A 24,302-nucleotide genomic window follows, 5' to 3' on the forward strand; every position below is an offset into this window, starting at 1 on the left:
CTCAGAAATCAGCAAATTCAACTATATCTTAGATCTAAAATTTTTGATTCATGCATTATTCCGATATTAACATATGGGGCACAAACATGGACAATCACAAAAAAGAATATGAACATACTCAGAGTCACTCAACACGCGATGGAAAGAGCAATGCTTGGCATATCACTTAAGGACAGGAAAACAAACACATGGATAAGACAGAAAACCAGAGTCACCGATGTGGTGCAAAAATCATTAAAATTGAAATGGGAATACGCTGGACATGTAGCTAGGACCGATCTAAACAAATGGCACAGAACAATTCTAACCTGGAGACCATACCAACACAAAAGACCCAGAGGCAGACCTCCTATGAGATTGACAGATGATCTGGAACAAACTACCGGGAAAAATTGGCTACAAGTAGCGTACAACAAGAAACAATGAAAAGGAAGACTTGAAGAGGCTTATGTTCAGATGTGGACGTGAATGGCTAGACGAAGAAGAAGAAGTGAACGACGTTCTTGCTTTTTTTATTCTTATACGTATCTCCTTCGCTTGATCCCAACTTGAATTAACTGTTGTTCCTAAGTAAGTATACGAATCCACTTGTTCAATTCTTTGATTGCCTAATATCAGTTGTCTTGCTCGTTGTTGGATTTTGCTTACTAGCATCCATTTGATTTTGTGATGTTCAGTTCGAGCCCGTATTTTGTGCACTTGTTCTTTGTGTCTTACTCATCAGGCAACTCAGCTCCTCCATGCTATATCGCAAGAATCACTGTGTCATCAGCACACCTTATGTTATTAAGTATTTCTTAATTTATATTTATGCCCACTGTGCTTTTATCTAGCGCTGAGGATATCTTAATGAGTAACTGTATTTAATCATGTAAATATATGTATACGTTGCTTAAATTATTGTATTTTCTATGTTCATGGTGCATAATTTTATGCTCTCGATTATACACTTGTCTAATTAGAAACACAAACTATATTTTTGCAATTTAAATAAAGCAATCAAGTACATAATCTATTATGATTTTAACATCTTTATATTACTTTTAGTAGTATCCATAAAACGGAATTTTTTTTTAAATTTATAAATCATGACTTACCGTTAAAATCTGGTAGCAAAAGTGGATTGATATGAGTTGCCCTTGCCCATTTATTTCGGTTATTATTTGGTATTGCATAACCAATGTACGGATTGTACCCAATGAAAAAACCTTCAAAGGTAAAATGTTAATAATAGTAATCTTATTGATAGTTATACTTACTGGCGGCATTATAATTGATTTAATAAATATAAATGTAACGTACTTCATTTAAATAACCACATCTTAACATATTTAAATGATTAGATGACATACTAGGTCAGATCTTTAAGTCTGATTGCAGGTCCAAAGAAATTAATTCAAACAAATAAAAATCAAGAAAATATACTAAATACAATCAAATCGAAATCCAAAAGTTACAATGAAACCAATGAAAAAATCCTAATCCTAAATTTATTTAATTTACAATACACAAGATCTCATAAGTTAAATAAGTTTCTTCTAATATTAGTCAATGGGCAGTGTGAATAAAATTGTAGTATGCACTTAAAGTACCTTTTTCTTAACCAAAGCTAACATTTTTGTGAATAATATTAAGTCGTAGCTTAAACTTATAAGTTTATTCTGTTTGCTTTAAGTATGTTCTGTCTTTTTGTAGTAAACGCTTATTTAGATGTGAATAAAATACAGCATTTACTGAAATTTTAAAGTAACAACTTTGAATTTTTCAAGCCAGGTAATGTGCAGCTTAAAAAGTCTTGTATAGAACTTCAATCGAAGACGTTTAAAAATGGCTCAATTTATGAACATTAGAAGTCGAAAATATTATTCTCAACGAAGTGAGTGTCGGGATGAGGAATATCATAATTTATATCGTTTTTCGAGAATTAATGTGGAGTGGTTAGCAGAAAATTTCCTTGAAGACACTGGAGAAACAAGGGGAGGAGCATTATCCCAGACAAAAAATGCAGATATTTCTTCGATTTCTAAGTGATCCTGAATTTCAAATTGGAGTTAGCAAGGATGAAGGTGTTCATCGAACAACAATGAGTAAAACTGCGAAATTTGTTTTGACTAAAATAATTCAAAAATCACATATTTGGTTACGTTTTCCTTTAAATAACATTGCTGAAGCACAACAAGGGTGGAGTGCTAAGTATCAGTTTCCTTGTGCATTTGGTGCTGTTGATTGTACACATATAAGAATTCCGAAACCATCTGAGCATGGAGACGAATACTATAACAGAAAAGGTTACTTTAGCATAAATGTATAGGCAACATGTAATGCAAAAGAAGAATTTACTTCCATAGACGCTCAGTCCGTGGCCTGGGTCAGTACACGACAGTAGGATACTAAAGAATTCTGCAGTTTATGTCGAAATGAATAATATGCGGCATAACAATATGGTGTTATTAGGTGATTCTGGTTATGGAATCAGACGTTGGCTGATGACGCCATACAGAAATCCCGAAATTAGTGAAGAAATTGGGTTTAACACACTTCTCATGAAAGAAAGAGTCATAATCGAAAGGTGCTTTGGCCAACTGAAGAGAAGGTTTCCAATTTTGCAATATATGGTTAGAGTAAAATTAGACAGAGTTGCATCTGTTATTATTAGTGGTGCTGTACTTCATAATATATCAAAGTATTTAAATGATCCACTTCCTGTCGATGAAGAAGAAAATGTCATGAATGACGAAGAAGAAGAGCAATACAATTTAGAAAATGACGCTGAAAATGTTATGAGAAGGGGACTCCAACGGAGAGAAGAAATCAAACATTTAATTTACCAACTAAACATTTAATTATATAAATTGTTATAGTTATAAATTCAAAATTATATTCAAAAACTGTTGAAACAAATAAAAATATACAGGGTGTGTACCTTAAAAAATATATCATATTTCATCATTTATAACATTGTATATATTTTATCTAAATATAAAGAAGTTGAAATTTCGGGACCTTCGCTTTCGGGACCTTGGGTTTCGGGTGGATTTTGACGTAGCTTGTTCAATAATAGTTGTTCTCGCTCGATCTGCATGCGCGTAAGTTTTAACTGCTCAAGAAGAACCAGTCTTTGTAGATCTGCTGTGCATAATTTTGCAGTCTCATCTGTTTCTTACCCTTCCAGCTTATTTCCTTTTGCTTCTGATGGTGTAATATAAGAGGAAGGAGGAGGAGGTCTGACTAAAACGGCCTTGTCTTCGCTGGTTTTTGCATTTCTACATTTTCCAATGGCTTCAATCCCGTTGTCGCCGCTCCAGGAATTTTATGCAATGTTGGGTTTTTCTCATCTTTATCTATAATGTCCAGCAATTTTTTTCCCAATCTTTCAAAATAATTTTTTTATTTACAGTTTTTTTCTTATTTGTTTCCTTTTTTAATTCGTTTTTCATATTTTGAATCTTTTTTTTCAATTGTTTTACATTAACACTTTTGCCATAAATCGTTTTTTATGATTCCTGCATTTTAATTAAGCAAATTTCCTTATTTTTTCTAATTAATGGCAACTGCGACTTATCAAATAAAACTTTGTGATTAGAGTGCCTATATGAAGCGCAAATTGCCACTTTGTTCTTCACCGACTTCGGAGTCAAGAAATTCACTGTCGTACTCGGAACTCATTTTTTACACTTTTACAAACGTGTGTCTGCTAATGGTTGTAATAAATAACTGAATAAACTGAAAAATCTGTTGACAAAAATGGAATACGGCCGGTTTTTATAAGTTTTTTCTAGATTTGTGTTTCCTGTTGTTAGTTTAAACTTAAATTTTTTAGTATACACTTATAAGTATAAGCAAAATATTATTCACAAATTTTTCAGAATGTACTTAAACTTATAGCTGAATCTAATAAGATTGTACTTATACTATAACTGAATTCTTAAAGTAAACACTTATTTTTTATTCACACTGCTCATTTTATCTCAAGCGTGCCCGATTTAATCGTACATACGTGTTAAGTTAGCTAAGTGTCTTCTTAAGTTAGTTGAGTCGAAGAGTCTATTTTAATATACAGTAATTTTAACATCTCAAACTGTTTGAAGGCAAACAAGGTAACACCTTTGAGCTAGAAAAACAGGTAAATGATAGGCTAAGAATACTGAAGTTCATGAGACATATCCCAAAACTCCTTCTAAAGATTATCAATCCATAAGAGATTTTTCAAGCTATGTGAGTAAAATTTTTCCCAAGCAGTTCATAAACGATATTGATATAAGGGAAGCTCTGTTTTCAGTACAAGTCTTATTCCAAAGATGCATAGACGTCAATTGCGACTTTACACATGTCTCGTTGGTTATAATTTATAATACAAGAAAGCTTTGATAGAGTACAGTACGCCAAGATGATTCAAATACTCAAAGAAGTAGGAGTGAACAACAAATGTCTCAAAGTAATTAGGTACCTCTACTGTAATCAAACTGCAAATCACAAAATTGAAATCACGTAGTGGTTTAGTGGAAAGAATGTTTTGTGAAGATTTGCACAAAATTGAAAAATATATATTCTAGAAACGATTACCGGTTGAACAACATAAGATATACAAAGGCCGCCATTGTATTTGCGGAAAACCTAGAAGACCTAAAAGTCCTTATGAACAAACTCGGGTAGATTTCACAGTTAAATTTTGGACTTAATAAGACGTAAAAATACAAAGCTCATAACAACAGTAAGAAAAAGATAACAGGAAAAACCCCGGAATAAACAATGAAGGAGTACAACTACTTCTGCACCATACTAAATGAAAATGGACAGGAGATAGAACGATTCATCAGAAAAACTTGATCAACCTTCTTCAAAAGCCATAATATCTCTCTTAATATAAAAGTACGAACTCTGCAATCCTACGTCTTCTCTGTTCTGTTTTATGGTGTCGAATGGTGGACCGGGAACGAAAATATGTGCAAGATGTTGAAAGCGTTTGAGATGTGGCTGTATCGGAGAATCCGTAAGATCCTGTTGACTGACCAAATTATAAAAGATGATGTCCTCATGAAATGAAGAACAACAAAGAGGTACTTCTCCTTCTTTTACCATGTCTTTTCAGACCGTTGATTACCATTATAGCTATTTTAATTGCATTCACTGTCACTCTAAATGGCACGCTTGTATTAACGCCATACCAATCTTGCAAGTTCTTCAACCATGAGGTTTTTCTACGTCCTGGACTGCGTTTGCCTGCTATTTTTCCTTGCATAATATTTTGTAGCAACCTGTATTTGGGACCTCTCATTACATGTCCGAAATACTCCAGCTTTCTCTTCTTGATGCTTTTTATAATCTTAGTAGTCTTGCTAAAACGTTCTAGTGTTGTGGAGATTCGAACCTTCTCTAACTTTTAAAATTATTCTATAGCAGGGTCACCAATTAGATTCCCTGAGGGTCCGTTTCGAGAACCTATGACACTTCCGGGGTCCGGATTTAATGCTACCTGTGTCTGTTTGTTCTAATTCGATTTCTTTGCGGATTCTTGTTAAAACCCTATAAACAAATCAGAAGGGTGCCTAGCAAAATATTTGGGCCGAAATTATTTAACAATTTTTTGTAACAAAACCAAAACATCACCTTTTTTGCCTACAAAAATATGTTTTTAGCATTTTTGGGTCATCCGAAACAAAACAGAACTTTTCATTTTTCTCAAAAATTGATAGATTTCGAGTTTTAACCGATTTAAAATCTGAAAAATGCAAAAATTAGCATTTTCGAAGCTTGAACACTCATGTGTAAATTATTATTTTTGCGGTTGTCAAGTGCCTAAAATGAAGTTTAAACATTCAATTTCAGGATTCTGTTGAGTAATTGGAGCTTATTTTAATTTAGACCGTTGTTTTTATTGGCTTATTTAATTAGCACATTGAAAATAATTAAATAAATAAATGATTAAAAAAAAGTATGTTAATAATAAATTATAAAATTTTAATAAATGTCAAGTATTTGTCAAGTATAAATATGTATAAAAGCGACAGAGACGCACGATAAAGTGCGACAGAGACGCACCACAACGTGCGACGCGCGGCGGCTTTAAAGTCGAATGGAGGGGCATAATTAACAATTAAAAACAACGGTCTATATTGAAATAAGCCCCGACTACGCATAAGAATCTTGAAATTAAATGTATAAACATCAATTTAGGTACGTGGCAACCTGAAATCTAATAATTTATATAATGAGTTTTCAAGCCTCGAAAATGCGTATTTTCGCATTTTTTTAGATTTTAAATCGCTTAGAATTCGAAAACTTTTGAGAAAAATGACAAGAGATCTTTTTTGTGTAAAAGTACCTAAAAAACTAGAAATACCTACATTTTTCGGTCCAAAAAGATAATTTGAAAAAATGAATAACCATTTTCAATTTCGTTGTAACACGAAACTGCAGCCGCATCATTATTCCAGTTCAATCAGAGAGTGCAGCAAGCACCTCTACCGGTTTCGAAACTTATTAGTTTCTCATCAGGAGGCACATATGCTGCCCTCTCTGACCCAACTAGGACAAACCCCGGAGTGCAATCACGGATTGCAACGAACGAAATGGCAGGGATGCCCTAGCGGCAACTGCTATCAAAAAACTAAATTTTCAATCTAATAGCACATAAAACAACATCCAAAAATGTCATTCTACATCCTACCAGACTGAAAACAATGGGAACCTTCTCTGGTAAGACCTCTGAGGCTTCTACAATTTGCAAGCCATAACGGATGCTGAGATTAAGGAAGATGAGGGAGATAATTTCGGAAAAGGGAGATGAGGGAAGAGAGATAATTTTGAATTTGTTAAAAAACCTTGTTCTTTCCTCGGGCCCCTTCTGATTTGTTTAAAGTTGACATTTTTAAAAAAGAAACCGAATCAGAAAATTGTTCATTCAGGAGCGGCCTCACAACATATATGGAAAGGAAAACTAATAATATCTGATTGTTTTTTGGCCAATATTTGAAGTGAGTTTAGTGCAACTGATTCTCATTAAGGAGTTGAGATATTCATCTGTTAGCTGAGGTCTGTACCGATTGTTAATAAAGTTCATTCTTGTTAAAGCGGCTTCGCACACATAAGTTGAGCCAAACATAGTACGCAATTTCATGGCCAAACATTTTCAAAATTGCTACTTTTTATTCTGAATTTAATGTCCGTCCGCACAAAACTAGCCCACAGTCTGGATGCGGACCGCGGTCCGCTAATTGGTGACCCCTGTTCTATAGCACCACATTTCGAAAGCCTTAAGGCGATTTAGATCGATTTTATTCACAGTCCAGGACACGACACACTAAAGTAATGGTAGGGGAGCCCAAGCGGAGATTTTTGCAGTTACTCGAGCGCGTCAGATTCTCATATGGGGAGAAACCTTTTACCCTATAAATGTACCCCTACCATATATTGGATCTTAATACAGGGGAGTTCGTTAAGGAGGGCCGAAAAAAAATCTCTCCTTAGAAAAACTCAAAATCGTCAGATTAAGATAAGGTATATTAAGTACATAGAGAACAGTGTACATGTATTTAAAAAATCTGACGGTTTGAGTAAGGAAATAGGCGAGTCACACACTCAAGCAAAACGCGAATATTTCGAGAAATACACGTCAGATCGAAAAACTAAAAGATACCTGTTCAATATTTTTCAAAAATCTATCGAAAGATACCAAACACCACAGCACAGCCCCACCTAGCAATGCAAGTTCCGTGTTCCGGGAGCGTAACTATATGCCATATGGAGGTAGATTCAAAAGACCTGTAAAATTAACTGGGATTGAGAACTCATTTTAATGTAAAGGATAATCAATATAACCTTGAAATAACAAAAGAAATCAAAATCCTTATCCTATACGATAATATTTATATCGTTGATTGATAAAAATATACCTGTATATATTTATCAATCAACGTTTATAATTCGTATACATACTATTTGGATTTTCTTGTGTTATTTTGAGGTTATATTTATTTTCCATTACATTAAAATGCCAAAGTGGTTAAAAAATTAAAGAATAAAACATAGAATACAATCTTTATTTATAAAAATGTTTATATGTATGTTCATAAAATATGTTTGTTATCAATTATCAATGTAAAAACTTAAAACACAACTACCTTATTACACATAATTATATTTACACAATATTATTTATTCATCAGTTTAAACCACACCAAAATTGTATACATTTGGAATAAAACACAACTGCTGTAATTCACTTTACACTTTTTGTTGTTGGATGCACTATTTTGCACTATTTAAAAGCTATTTATGAAAAAATAAAACAAATAAATATGGCGTCGTATTTTTCTCAAGGAAATGAAAACTGACAACGAAAGTGACAGAACGAGCTTACGAACAACGTGCAGAAACCTGCAGAAATGAGACTAGTAGTGCCATCCCGTGCCAGGGAGCGAACTAGCAAACGTGCGTTGACCTTGAATATCCCTGTTACATTGCTATGTGGGGTTGTGCTGTGCCGAACACGACCCCTTACGGAGAGGGGTGGGGGTAAATTAAAAATTTTCAATAGGAATTCCCACGATATTTCGCGAAATAAACATCAGATCGAAAAACTGCAAAATACAGGTATTCTATAATTTTGAAAAATCGCTCGAATGATACTAAACACGACTTCCACGGAGGTGGTGTGAGGGGATTTTTTATTGCAGATTTGGATTTCCTGCGTCAAAATAAGCAACTTTTATTCGAGACATTTTTCCAAATTATGGATAGATGGCGCTATAATCGGAAAAAACGATTGTTGGAAATGGAAAATTCAATTAAAAAATGGAAAGTCACCACATAAATGGAACACTTTACTTAACTTTTTTTGGTTTTAGGACCTACTCTTCACAACTCAATAGGTTTCCATAACTCTCGAGTGACTGCAAATTTAGCATACATTCCTCCTCTGCTATACGACATGTAGCAATCCTCAATGTCAATTTTAAGTATTTGTTACATAATACTTTGAACATCCTTTCAAAAACGGCTCTGGCCTGCTCTATCCTAGATCTAATTTCGCCGTGACTCTCTCCGTTACAATTTAATTGATATCCAATTGATATCCATTTGATCAATTTGCTCAAGTTTGGTATCATTTACATATTAGGCGGTATTATATGCTGTTGTTTACTTATTACGAGTATTTGTTTTTCCGTATATTCAGATTCAGACCGCTTCCTTACAACTCTCAACGACACTATCAAGCATGGATGTCGGTAAAAAAACCGAACAAACAGAAAAGAAGCGATTAGATTAGATTTAATAGAATAAAGATCGTGGATCAAACATTACTCACAATGTCTGACTGAAACAAGACCGCAATTCACGAACACCATTAGAGCAACATATATTTATAGCGATACGCTTCATTTATTATTTTTTTAAATGCGAATTTTAAATATTAACTTTCTTTTCTAAACGAAAATAATATGGGTCATTTAAAATTCACGTGCGTCTCGCCCCTAAAATACAAAACCAGATTGTATAAAATTAATGTTTTTTTCTGGGAAACACATTTCCAATTAAATAGTTACCTTATCAGACCTTAATAAATCACTTTTGAAATGCATTCAAAGACACTTCTAAAATGCCAACGTCTCTATATCAATAAATTAGTCTTTAACTTAAAACCACAGACATGTGTTTTCAGTTCAGTCGATTCACAACCTCCCGTCGGTAGTCACACCCCAGCGGACGTAGGGATAGGTCAACAACACACCCTTACGAGATATAAACGAAGCACGCTTGTTTACCCAAAACAAATAAATATATTACTGTTCGTTGTTTTACACTTATTTTATTTTAAGTTAACTGTTTCCGTTAACCACCAACGGAACATATTTATATACCAAGGATTCCACAGTTTTCACTGTAGTCCTTCACTCAACCGTTCTCTCCAACTATTTCTGTTTTGTCAGTCCCCTTCCTGTAGATTTCTTCTCTCTATTGCTTCGTCCACTTAATCTTTGAAGGATCTTCGGGTTATGCCTCTGTTCTTTCCTCCTTTCGGGCTCCACTCTGTTATTCTATTTATTCAACGATTTTGGTGTGCTCTTCTGGACGTGCCAGGTTAATTACTTCTATTCGATGCAGTCTGTTATTATCTAAGTGGCTTTTTATCTCTGTCCCAGAATGGGAGCGAACTCAGATATTACAACAACATATGAAGTGGAATACCATTATGAAATAACAGTACAAGAACTCGAAGATTAACTCTAAAATATCGACAAGCATGCGGACCACAAGGTATACCGAAAGAATTGTGTACTAAAACGCAGCATACAAGTATTCGGTGAGGAAATTACGAGTACTAGCGTATGTTTTCAGCTTATTCTGTAAAGGACATGACTTACCACTGGAGTGAACAAAAGCACAATATTAGCAAGATCTACAAAGAAGGAGATCGTTCAAAGTACAGGGATCAGTTCAAAAAGGGATGACAGATGTAGAAGAACAAAAATGACTTTCGTATAGGCAGATCCTGCATATTTTCTTCAAAGGAGGTCATTTAGAAAAGCTTAGCTCATAATCTTTTAACTAAATATTATACACTGTCAATAAAAAATATCATTTTTCTGATGAATGATGCATGCGTAGGTTACTTAGAAATATTTTATCTATGGACATCGTAAAGGGGGATTTTGTTGTAATTTCATTTTCAGATTAATATATTATTTTTCATACTAATATAAGTAGTAATCAAAATCTTCGATTTATACAATGTATTAGAAATGTCAGTGACGCATAAGTAGTAAAATATTTATGCATGTTTATTCAATAATTACATCTTAACAAGTTATTCAAATAAGTTAGTCAGTTCGAATATGTAAAAATTAGAATGTTTAGTTTTTAGCGCTATTTTTTATGTTACCATATTGAATAGAAGGAGAGCTAGCAATGTAAAAATATTGGTTCTTCTGGTTCTTATTTATAATTAATATTGTTAAACATTGCTGGAATGATAATTTTATTGGTTGTTTTTTTGAAGAGTCCTAAGTGCAAAGAAATAAGAATACGATTTGAACAAGCCAGAGCCGGCCTCTATAAACTAAAGAAAATTATCATTAAGAGCACACAGTAGCGATCAACAGGTAGCGACAAACGCGGTCCAAGATTGCGGCTGTAATTTTGAATATTTTATCGAGATATTTGGCACACATATTCGTAATATAATAAATAATGGCGGTACAGAGCCCAGTTTGAGAAATATGTTAGTATGTGGAAATTACTCTATAACTAATAGTCTAGGCGCCAGAGGGGTCACCGTGTCCTTTTTAATTCTGATGGAAAAACTTAACGGTTTGTTATGGATTTTTGGCTGCTGATTACGAATTTCGAGGGTGGATTTCGATCCGAGTGGTCAAAAAATTGTTATAAACAATTTAATTGTTTATAAATTGTTTATAAGGCTCTGACTCATAAACTAAAAGAGAAAAAAAAAAGAATGTTTCAAATAAAATTGGTTCGCTAATGAAAAACGAAGAAAAAAACATTTACTAAACTTAAATCCAACGGTTAGAACTCAAGATATTGTAAAATTAGTGCACAATGCAAATTCCAAAATAAGTATTTTTTGAAGCTTTATCGATTGTAACTCAGCTTCTACGCATGCAAATGAGCCTTACAAGGTTTCATTTTAAAGTTACATGAATATTCTTTCCAAAAAAGTTTGTTAAATTACTTTTTGTTCATTTATTTTAAAGTTATAGCCGTTTGAATTTATAATTTTCTTAAAAAAAGTGTACATCAATTTGTTTATAAGGGTTTCAAGTAAATTTGAGCTGTAAACATTTATACTTTAATTAACAATAATGATAGAAAAAAGTCAAAAGGAACATTTTGAGCTTTTTAGAATGTTTGTAAGTTTATTTTTGGTCAAGTTATCGATATTTTAATGTCGCGCTATGAGGCGCAAAAGCGGCTCACAGTCAAGTATGTAAGTATTTTCGACGCTTTATCGATCGTAACTCGGTTTCTACGCACGCAAATGAGCCAATATGTGATATCCATATAAAAATGAATCGAGTTCTTTTACAGCATCATCATTGCATATGAGACGAGCACTTATGCTGTGGCGGCATACACACAATTGACGTGCCTTAATGATGTTGCAAAAGAACTAGATCCACTTTATATGGATATCATCTATCTAGATAATTAGACTCTGAAGCCCCAGAAAGTTTTAGTTTTAGTGCCCACAAGAACATACTTAGTACCACCACGTAACTGTAAAAATTGCTCTAAGAACTTATGCAGATGTAAAAAAGCTGAGATTCTCTGTATATCTCGATGCAGATGCATGAAAAATAATGTTTGTAAAAATAGTATTAATAAATAATATCAACTTCCTTTTTAGTTATATTTCAGAAATATTAGTTTTTAATGGCTTTTTTTCTCATTTAGTACAAAAAATAGAAGACAAAATAAATAGAATGAAAGGTGATACGAGGTACAGTATGATGATTTAATTATAAAAATTATATGATAAAATTTTATTAGGATCTTCAAAAATAAAAAATGAAGATAAAGTATATAATATACACAGAAATTATAATTTGCATTGAGAAGTTAGGGCTTGTCCATATGTGGGCGGTTTGCCAACGTCGACTGCGTGGTTTACCTGTTTCCCCCCTGATTTTCTTGGTATTAGGGTGAAACTTCAAAGGCGGCATTAGGGTGAGATCAAGTAAAACAGGTAAACCGCGCAGTCGACGTTGGCAAACCGCCCACATATAAACAAGCCCTTTGCTCGTGAACCTTTACGCGGTGAGTCAATCTCGCGCCTCAGAGCGCGCTATTAAAATATCGATATCTTGGCCAAAAATAAACATACGAACATTTTCTGAAGCTCAAAATGTTCCTTTTGAGTTCTTCTATCATTATTTTTAATTAAAGTATAAATATTTATAGCCAAAATTTGCTTGAAACCCTTATAAACAAATTAATTTACAATTTTTTTAAGAAAATTTTAACTTTAAACGGATATAACTTTAAAACAAATGAAGATAAAGTAACTTAATAAACTTTTTTGGAAGAATATTCATCAAACTTTAAAATGAGACCATCTAGGGCTCATTTACATGCGTAGAAGCCGAGTTACGATCGATAAAGCTTCGAAAAATACTTATTTTGCAATTTGCAATTTGCATTGTGCACTAATTTTACAATATTTTAAGTTCTAATTGGTGGATTTAAGTTTAGTAAACGTTTTTTCTTCGTTTTTTACTAACGAACAAATTTTATTTGAAACATTCTTTTTTATCTCTTTTAGTTTATGAGCCAGAGTCTTATAAACAATTTATAAACAATTAAATTGTTTATAACAATTTTTTGACCACTCGGATCGAATTCTACCCTCGAAATTCGTAATCAGCAGCCAAAAATCTATAAGAAACCGTTGAGTTTGTCCATCAGAATTGAAAAGGACACGGTGACCTCTATTTGGCGCCTAGACTATAAATAAAATATTGCAAAAAGGAGTCTGTACTGCCATTAAGAAAAACAAAAAATACACTTTCTTCAAATAAACTTTTTTATCCCATGCCTAGATTTTGTGTCACATTGGATCTACTAAAATCGATTTTCTATAACAAGAAATCGAACGTGACTGACTCGGCCACATTTCGCGCCTGAGTATAAATATTATTACTCTGGGCTAATTAGCAAAATTCATGGAAAAGTTATTTACCAGCAATTTTATTGCTGGAATCGAATTATAAGATCCTATATATTAATAATATAGGTATGCAAAGTCCGCAGATAGTGTGCTACTTTTTTTATAAACAAAATGGCGCCGACAAATCGTATTTTTTTCAATTATTGCTCTATAACTCCGAAGATTTTAACTTTACAACAAAAACACCCTAATAAAAATTCACCGCAATTAAATTCTGTATAAAGATATGTTCTTCACGATTTGCTCCGACGAAAATTTTCCTCGGAAAATGCGGGTTTTCCTAACAAAAACTATAATTTTCAAATAAAGTTTTAGGTAAGTAATTATTAATCAATAATTAAATAACTTAGTGACATCAAAGATTTCTTGGTATAGATTGTAATTACAGAAGCCGGTGAAAATTAAACGAATATTTTAGCAACAATTCAATTGTTAATTAACAATTTACGATCGCAATAATAACCAAAATAATCATGATACATTGATCAAACCTATAAAGATTATAAAGATGAGATGCTTGTTTAATATTTTATCGACAAAAGAAATTTTTCTTTTTTTTTGCATAATCTTTAAATTTTGAAAAAAAAAATAGTTATAATACGTTGGTCTAATTAGTAAAGTACAAAGAAAGGTTATTTACTAGCAATTTTATTGCTTTAATCGAATTATAAGATCCTATATAATATTAATATAGGCATGCAAAGTCCACAGGTAGTGTGCTACTTTTTTTATAAACAAAATGGCGCCGACAAATCGTATTTTTTTCAATTATTGCTCTATAACTCCGAAGATTTTAACTTTACACCAAAAATACTCAAATAAAAATTCACCCCAATTTAATTCTACATACAGGCATGTTTTTCCCGATTTGCTCCGACGAAAATTTTCCTCGGAAAATTTGGGTTTTCCCAACAAAATCTCGAATTTTCAAATAAATTTTTTGGGCCAGTAATTATTTATCAATAATTATATAGCTTGGTGAAATAAAAGCTTTCTTGGTATAGATTACAAATTCAGAAGCCGGTTAAAATGAAACGAATATTTTAGCAACAATTCAATTGTTAATTAACAATTTTCAGTCGCAATAACAACCAAAATAATCATGAGACATTGATCAAACTTAGAAATATTATAAAGGTGTGATGCCTATTTAATATTTTGTCGACAAAATATAAATTTTTCACTTTTTTGCATAATCTTTAAATGTTTAAAAAAAATTGTTATAAACAAATTAACATTTCTTAGAAATTGTTTATTATATTCTAATTTTAAAAAATACTTAAAATGCGTATTTCATAGGTCTTGAAAATAATTGCTTTAAAAAAATTTTCCAACCATTTGCAAAAAAGTTAGGAAACAGCAAAATAAATATACGATATCTCCATTCTTTATAATTTATTTTAATTGTTTCAAAGCTTAAAAGTGAGTCTATGGTACAGTCTAATTACTCACAAAGAATGTCAAAAATTAGTGCAATGGTTATATTTTAATCAAAGATTAAAAATACTTTTTTTTGTAATTTTTAGCGCGAAAGTAGGCTTGATACAGAGCCGGAGATAAAATGTTCACTCGAAGCGACTGACACGCTTAAACTCGCGCGAGTTGTGTATGTGGGCGGGTAGCTACAGTACTGTATTATTCTACTTTCGCGCGTGTAAATTACAAAAAAATATATTTATAATCTTTAATTAAAATATAACCATTAACCTGATAGTCGATATTGTTTTATAAATAATTAGCTTGTACTTTAAACTCACTTCTACGCTTTGAAAGAATTAAAAAAAATTATTAACACCGTAGTAATCGTATGTTTACTTTGCTATTTCATAACTTTTTTGCAAATGGTTGCAAAAAAGTTTTAAAGCATTCATTTTCTAGATATTTGAAATACGCATTTTAGCTATTTTTTAAAATTATAATATAATAAAAACTTTCTGAGAAACGTTAATTTGTTTATAACTATTTTTTTTAACATTTAAAGATTATGCAAAAAAATAAAAAATTTATATTTTGTAGACAAAATGTTAAATAGGCATCTCATCTTTATAAGATTTCAAAGTTTGATCAGTGTATCATAATTATTTTGGTTATTATTGCGACCGTAAATTATTAATTAACAATTTAATTGTTGCTAAAATATTCGTTTAATTTTCACCAGCTTCTGGAACTATAATATAAACCAAGAAGGCTTTTAAGTCACCAAATTATTTAATTATTGGTAAATAATTACTTATCTAAAACTTTATTTGAAAATTAAAGATTTTGTTGGGAAAACCCGCATTTTCCGAGGAAAATTTTCGTCGGAACAGGTCGGGAAAAACACGTCTCTATGCAGAATTTAATCACGGTGAATTTTTATTTGAGTGTTTTTGTTGTAAAGTTAAAATCTTCGGAGCTCTAGAGCAATAATTGAAAAAAACACGATTTTCGGGCGCCATTTTGTTTATAAAAAAAGTAGCACACTATCTGAGGACTTTGCATACCTATATTATTAATATATAGGATCTTATAATTCGATTCCAGCAATAAAATTGCTGGTAAATAACTTTTCCCAAAAATGGCCTATTCTCCCATAATCAGCCCAGACTATATTGTTTTTGCACGATTGATCATTTTTGACTGTTTACCGTGACAGATTTTACGTCAGTAGGTGACATTTACTAGCAACTCGACGGTAAGTAATCCAACTCGACGGTAAGTACTCCAACTCGACGGTAAGTAATTCACTTACGGTCGAGTTAAAAATCTCTTAATTTTAATTTATTTTTTGAAAGAATAAAGAAAACTAACGAATTATTTATTAGTATTGAAACTTATGGTACAATTTGTTAAATTATTTAATAAAATCCCACTTGTTTGGGCTGTGGTTTCACTTCTAACAGAAACTCATGCAGAATCGCATACATTAGTAGTATCCAATATTTTTTCTCTTCAAATACGCGATCAAAGTTGAAAACTTGGAAATATCAATGCCATCATAAAGAAAAACGGTGGATTTAATCATTGAATATTCTGCCCAGAGGATTCCAGGAGCTTTCAACTGCATATGTCTTTGAACGAAATATGCCAATAGAGTCTTTTCTTCGATTCTTAAATTCTTGCCTTCGCACCATTTTTTAAAACTTTGGTAGGTATTTTGATAACGGATTTTGGATTTTTCGGGAATAATTGCGGAACACCCTTCTTCCCAAGCCCGTTCAATTTCTTCAAATTCACTTTCGCTCATATTTTTATTTATAATAATCAAAATTTTACTTAAAATTATTGACAACTAAATAAAAACTCAATTCTCCATTATTGTTATGCACCCTAGTTACTACCTAACAACCAAAGTATCTATCTTGATAAAATGAATGAAACTAGTCAATATGACGAAAATGTTTAATTTTATAATTTATAATGGTATCAATCGTGCAAAAAACGTTATAAGCATGTCGAACGTTAAGGGTAACCGATCTCAGACAATTGTCTTCGATCGGTATAAAACCCTTACCGTTCTCCATACTTAATATACTATTTTGATAGTATAAACGTCACTGTCAGAGTCGAATTACCGACGCACTGTTGCCTCACTATTGAAAGTTCGCTATATGGCATGGAGAGCTGGACCCTTATAGCGACACTAACGGAAAAATTTGTGTCATTTGAGATGTGGAACTACCGATGAATATTACGGGTAAGTGGGGTTGAAGGAATAAGAAATGAAATCGTTTCACACCGAATAAAAAAGGTCACAGAACTAACGAAAATAATATAGAGCAAGATCGCCTGAAGAAGATTAACAATCTGGCTCCGAAATCCCCGAGTGTTATGTAGAGAGACATCCGCTAATCTGTTTCAGACTGCCGTAAGCAAAATTATTATGGCCAATATGATCGCCAACGTTCGATAATCAGACAGTGTATTGAAAGAAGAAGAAAAATAAGAAGAAGAAGAAGAAGCAGAAGAAGAAGAAGGGCACATTGGATCTTGAACTTTTTTTACTAGGATATTTATCTTATCCTGACGCCTCATTTAAATTTTCTTTTTCTTTTCTGTTTCTTTTCTGTTTCTTTTCTGTTTCTTTTCTGTTTCTTTTCTGTTTCTTTTTCTTGTTTTCTTGTTTCTCGGAAATGCTTTGAAGATGCTTTTTATTAAGGTACACATCACAAATAATCTGTAACCCTAAGGTGGAACATATCCATTGCAGAAAAAGAGGACAATAACGAACGAACCCTTAAAATATGAGGAGATCAAGCACCTCAATAACAGTTTTGAAAATGTGAGACAAATCGGATCCGGAGAACTACAGAGGAACTAATGTATTAAACACACACTAAAATTGCCAACCAAAGTGAATGAAATTGTAACACCAGCAAAAGAACAACAAAGTTTTAGGTCGGGAGGATCATGCACCAACGGTATATTTATAATGATGCAACTGCAAGATCAAACATTAGAATAAAACAAACTCGACCGGCATATTTATGTTTTGTGGACCTTAAGAAGGCATTTGACAGAGAAAAATTAAACGGCGTTATCCACTTATTGTACGCAAGAAAGGTACTTCTAGGTAATAAAATAAAATAAAACGATCGTAAATATCTACCCGAAGAATACAATCAAAATGATGACAATGTAGAAGACGAAATAACTGACCTAATATAAGCTCAAAATGGGATAAGGATTCTCTGAGCTCTGTGTCGTTTAACCTGATCTTGGATGAAACCATAAAAAAGTAAGAACGTGAAAACGATATCAAATAGAAGAAAGACCACTTAAAATAATCTGTATGTAGACGACGCAATACTAATCTCTCAAAATGGAAATGATTTACAACGTATGCTGGACTAATTTAATATAACTGCCAGAAAAAAATTTAATATTATAAAACCAACATTTAAACGATGGTCTGATAATTCCACAAATCGTTTTTCCCAAGTGATCATCTCGCGATTGCAGCTTGGTCATATCCGCCTCACGCATGGACATCTGATGACACGAAATCCTCAACAGAAGTGTTATGATTAGGGAGCGGATTTATATGCGATCAATTTTGATGAAATATGCGCATATATATGCAGTAAAAAATTACGAAATATGCGCAAGATATGCACAAAAATTAAAAAATGCGCATTTCGAGAAACCACAAATTTTCTGTTCTATTGCATTCTAGGGGGTTCTTTTATAGGGGGGCGGCAATCTTATTTAATTATTATCTTTCAAATAAAATCATTATTTTTATATATGCAATTTATTCACATTTTTTAAAAAACTGATACCAACAGTTACCTAGTTAAAATAAAACAACAATATTACTATATTATATTTTCGATTATAATTCACTACAATGTGTTTTTCCAAATTTTTTACGAGGAAACATTTTCAGATAGAATATTTCAGATAGAATCAGATAACTTGCAGCCAGATAACTTGGAAAACGCCTTTCAATATCAACAGAAGTAGTCGGGGCGTATCTAAAATAATTTGTTAAAGCCGAAAATTCTGAACCAAAATCAATTTCAAAATTTCCATTAAAATTTCGCATATGTCCTCAAAAGTTTTAAAGCCGTTTAAAGACGGGATCTGATCTAAAGCATGATTATTTCAATTTCCGTTAGAAAATCGTAAAACAATAATCCCAAACAAATTCTCTTGATTTAAAAGAATCACCAGAATTATAGGTACCTACTAAATCGGGATATAAATTGTACTAAATAACAAAATTGTACAATTAATAAAAGTAAATAAAATTCGGATTTCCCGGTAAACCATCATTCATCATTTTAAGATCCTACAATAATTTTATAACGGCACAGTATAAAGAGGGATAACGGCGTACTATAAGTACTTTGTGCAAAGATCGGGTATTTTCTAAGAAAAAAGGCAGTGAATGAGCAGCCGTCCCTCTTCAGGTAGTTCTCGAATTAATAGAACATCCTCTGCGGGGAAATATTAATTTTGTGTCGAATTAAAAAATTAAAAATTTTTTTTTGGACTTAAATGTTTTTAAATAGGCACAAGATATGCATGTTTCTTTAAAAATATGCAAAATTTAGTAAAGTTCTCAAATATGCGAAATATGCATGCAATATGCATTTAGCATAAAATCCGCTCCCTAGTTATGATGCTTGTGAGACCAATCTGACAATAAAACACCTTCTAGTGAAGTGCCCGTTACACAGTGCGGAAAGAGTTCAATTCGGAATCCCGGATGATTTGAAAATACTATTCTCAAAGTGCGATTCCAAAGTGATTCTTCAATACTTAAAAGCAATAAACTGTTTATATAAAATTTAATTGTATTATTCTACAGTTATTATTATTGTTAATAGAACTATGATCTTCGCTAATAGCCATACAGGCTATTAACAGGCTAATAGCCAAACAGGCTAAAAAAAATTATTATTTTAAAGTTGCCCAAAAAAAGGCAAATTGCATAGTTATAACAACAAACCTAACGTGAAATTCACACTGGGATTGCAATACGGTTAAGACAGGAATGCGCATTCTGTGTTGCCACAGTTCCTGTGCGACGCTCTTGAGAGAGCAATCAAAAACTGGTGAAGACCGACAACCCTGTGTGTTTATTCCCCATTAGAAATGTATTGCCCTATCTTAGCCGTACTGCATTCTCGATGTGAGTTTCTCAATAGCAAGATGTAAATTGGTGCTAGAAGCTCCGAAAATAGATCAAGTGATTGAGTCCGTGTAGAACACTAGAACTATCTAAGCGTCACACTATCTAGTTACAGAAAGCTCGAAACAGAAGTGGAAAATCAAATGAATAAACCAAACAGAGCAGGATGCCTGAATGAAACAATACGAATAATTAAAAATATCGATCAAGAAATGAAAGGCACAATTTACAAAACAGTCATCAGACCGATAATAGTATACGCGGCAGAAACACGACCTCGCATTGAGAAAACAGAAAGAATTCTAAAAAAACAGAGACGAAAATCCTTAAAATAGTCTTAAAACATTACTCAAGTGCTTTAAAATTACCGACTTGTATTCCGAGTGACACTTTGACAGTTTTAATTTCCTTTTTGTATCCTTTGAAACTAATGCAAGTCGTAATTTTGTTGCAGGAACCTACTATGGGGCTCTACGCTAGAATCAGACAAAGTAGAGCCACTATAGGTAAAACCAAAAAAGTAGAGCCGCTATAGGTGAAATTTGTTAATCATTTTAGGCACGATAAGAGCCTATAACTTCAATAGTAGAGCCTAAAGAAAACGTATGGACACTGTGCCGTCACTTTTTAGTGCCACATGCATCGACAGTGGCGCATCAAACTTTCCACTTATGGACGGGATAAATAAATTAAAATGTACCCTCTCTCACTCCCAGAATTCATTTTTTTAAGTTATATGTGATTAAAAAATAAGACGCGTATTTTAAACCCACCACCCCCTTCCCCCACCATCAAACACTTCATTTATCGTTTTTATTTTTGAAGTGAAAACTTCTTTAGGGACGTTGTGCGATTTTTGGATAGGGGAAAAAGCATTGAATTCGCGACCGTCATCGCGACCCTCATCGCGAGCGTCATTGCGACCGTTATCGCTTATGCTATATATTATTTGTATGTAATTGTATAGAAGTATTTAAATTTAAAATGAACGTAAATTGTATAGAAGTATTTAAATTTAAAATAAATGTAAAACCTATTTTACTATGGGGAAAAAGGATTTATTTCGCGACCGTCATCGCGACCGTCATCTCTTCGACGAAATCAATTTTGTACGTATATTTATTGAAGTGAAATAGTATACTAAGTATGGAGAACGGTAAGGGTTTTATACCGATCGAAGACAATTGTTTGGAGGAGGAGCGGAGCGACGACTCCAATTATTGTCTGAGATCGGTTACCCTTAAAGTTCGACATGCTTATAACGTTTTTTGCACGATTGATACCATTATAAATTATAAAATTAAACAATTTCGTCATATTGACTAGTTTCATTCATTTTATCAAAATAGATACTTTGGTTGTTAGGTAGTAACTAGGGTGCATAACAACAATGGAGAATTGAGTTTTTATTTAGTTGTCAATAATTTTAAGTACAATTTTGATTATTATAAATTAAAATATGAGCGAAAGTGAATTTGAAGAAATTGAACGGGCTTGGGAAGAAGGGTGTTCCGCAATTATTCCCGAAAAATCCAAAATCCGTTATCAAAATACCTACCAAAGTTTTAAAAAATGGTGCGAAGGCAAGAATTTAAGAATCGAAGAAAAGACTCCATTGGTATATTTCGTTCAAAGACATATGCAGTTGAAAGCTCCTGGAAGCCTCTGGGCAGAATTTTCAATGATTAAATCCACCGTTTTTCTTTATGATGGCATTGATATTTCCAAGTTTTCAACTTTGATCGCGTATTTGAAGAGAAAAAATGTTGGATACTACTAATGTATGCGATTCTGCAGGAGTTTCTGTTAGAAGTGAAACCACAGCCCAAACAAATGGGATTTCATTAAATAATTTAACAAATTGTACCATAAGTTTCAATATTAATAAATAATTCGTTAGTTTTCTTTATTCTTTCAAAAAATAAATTAATATTAAGAGATCTTTTAACTCGACGGTAAGTGAATTACTTACCGTCGAGTTGGAATACTTACCGTCGAGTTGGATTACTTACCGTCGAGTTGCTAGTAAATGTCACCTACTGACGTAAAATCTGTCACGGTAAACAATCAAAAATGATCAATCGTGCAAAAACTTCTTTAGGGACGTTGTGCACTTTTTGGATGGGGAAAAAGTATTAAAATAGCGACCGTCATCGCTTCGACGAAATACATTTTTGAAGTGAAAATTTCGTTAGGGACGTTGTGCACTTTTTGGATGGGGGAAAAGTATTGAACTAGGGACCGTCATCGCTTCGACGAAATAAATTTTTGAAGTGAAAACTTCTTTGGGGACGTTGTGCACTTTTTGGATGGGAAAAAGTATTAAATTAGCGACCGTCTTTGCTTAGACGAAATAAATATTTGAAGTAAAATTTCTTGAGGGACGTTGTGCAATTTTTGGATGGGGCAAAAGTATTAAATTAGCGACCGTCATCGCTTCGACGAAATAAATATTTGAAGTGAAAACTTCTTGAGGGGCGTTGTGCACTTTTTGGATGCGGAAAAAGTATTAAATAAGCGACCGTCATCGCTTATACGAAATAAATTTTTGAATTGAATATTGCTTTAGGGACTTTGTGCACTTTTTGGATGGGAAAAAGTATTAAATTAGCTACCGTCATCGCGACTATCATCGCTTAGATGAAATAAATATTTGAAATGAAAACTTCTTGAGGGACGTTGTGCACTTTTTGAAAGGGAAATAATATTAAATTAATTAAATTAGGGAACTTCATCGCTTCGACGAAATAAATTTTTGAATTGAAAATTTTTTAGGGACGTTGTGCACTTCTTGGATGCGAAAAAATATTGAATTTTTTACCGTTATCACTTCGCTGAAATAAATTTTGTACGTATATAAATTATGTGTATGTATATAATATAAATAGCATAGGGCATACGTATCGCGAATATGATATAGGTATAGCACTTCTTTTTGGACGGGAAAAAAGCATTGAGCTCGTAATTTATTTACTATAAGAAGTTTTCGCTTCTGTTGGAACTCCCACGAGTGCCTTCAATTTTTTTTTAGGTAGGATGCAATCAATTTTAAAATATCAAAAATTAATAGGTATAGTTGAGACTCGTCTAATTTTCTCGACTCGTCATTTTAAAATACGTCTATTTTTTATAGATCCGTAGGTTAAATGTAGGTACATAACCTCAAAAAATAAAAAAAATTATTGGAGATTGCTGGAAGTCTATTTTTTTCTCAATTTTGTGTATTTTATCAAACACTATATTTTTAATTTTTTTCAGATTTTTCAGTAATGTTTGCTACCTTCAAAACTCCAAAAAACTGATTTTTTTGGGGGTTTTGGGTATTTTCTCTAGTTTATAGAATTCAAAATAGATCAACTCAATGTTTTTTATAGGTTATATGTAAATTTAAGTAACTGAATCCTTTATAACATGTAAAAATGGGAGAAACACGTTCAAACCCTCAAAACCCCCATTAAAAACAGTTTTTAGGATTTTTGAAGGTGGCGAACCTTACGGAAAAATCTGAAAAAAATTGAAAACATAGTTTGATAAAATACACAAAATAAAAAAAAATTAGATCTCCAACTATCTCCAAAAAAAGTTTATACGCTTTTTTCCAAAAAAAAAATTAAAAAAATTGTTTGAGGTTATGTACACTTAACCTACGGATCTATAAAAAATAGACATGTTTTGTAAAAGTCTTAACTATGCCTATAAATTTTTTGACAATTTAAAATTGATTTCGTTCCACATAAAATAAATAACAATGAAGTTTTTGATGGAGGAGGAAGGGGGTGGTGGGTTAAAATTAAGCACACATGGGTTTCAAATCACATACAACTTAAAAAAATGAAACACATTTAATTCTGGGAGTGAGGGAGGGTACCTTTTAAGTTATTTTATCCCGTCCATAAGTGGAAAGTTTGATGCGCCACTGTCGACGCATATGCCACTAAAAAGTGACGGCACAGTATTCATACGTTTTCTTTTAGGTTCTACTATTTAAGTTATAGG

At 32.6% G+C, this 24,302-nt stretch overlaps 1 protein-coding gene across 2 annotated transcripts in view; it reads right to left on the reverse strand.

The window, feature by feature from the left end:
• The window catches only part of LOC114332093 (phenoloxidase-activating factor 1), a 170,525-nt gene that overhangs the window by 119,825 nt on the left and 26,398 nt on the right, over positions 1 to 24,302 (reverse strand). Inside the window, exon 2 of one of the 2 annotated variants that reach the window (XM_028281804.2) lies at positions 1,098 to 1,208. The exons of the other annotated variant lie outside the window; for it this stretch is intronic. Within the exon in view, the coding sequence (XP_028137605.1) occupies positions 1,098 to 1,208 (111 nt within the window). The remainder of the gene's footprint in view (positions 1 to 1,097; positions 1,209 to 24,302) is intronic. 2 annotated transcript variants of the gene reach the window in all.

This window comes from Diabrotica virgifera, chromosome 6 (genome assembly GCF_917563875.1).
Source record: "Diabrotica virgifera virgifera chromosome 6, PGI_DIABVI_V3a".
NCBI lineage: Eukaryota > Metazoa > Arthropoda > Insecta > Coleoptera > Chrysomelidae > Diabrotica > Diabrotica virgifera.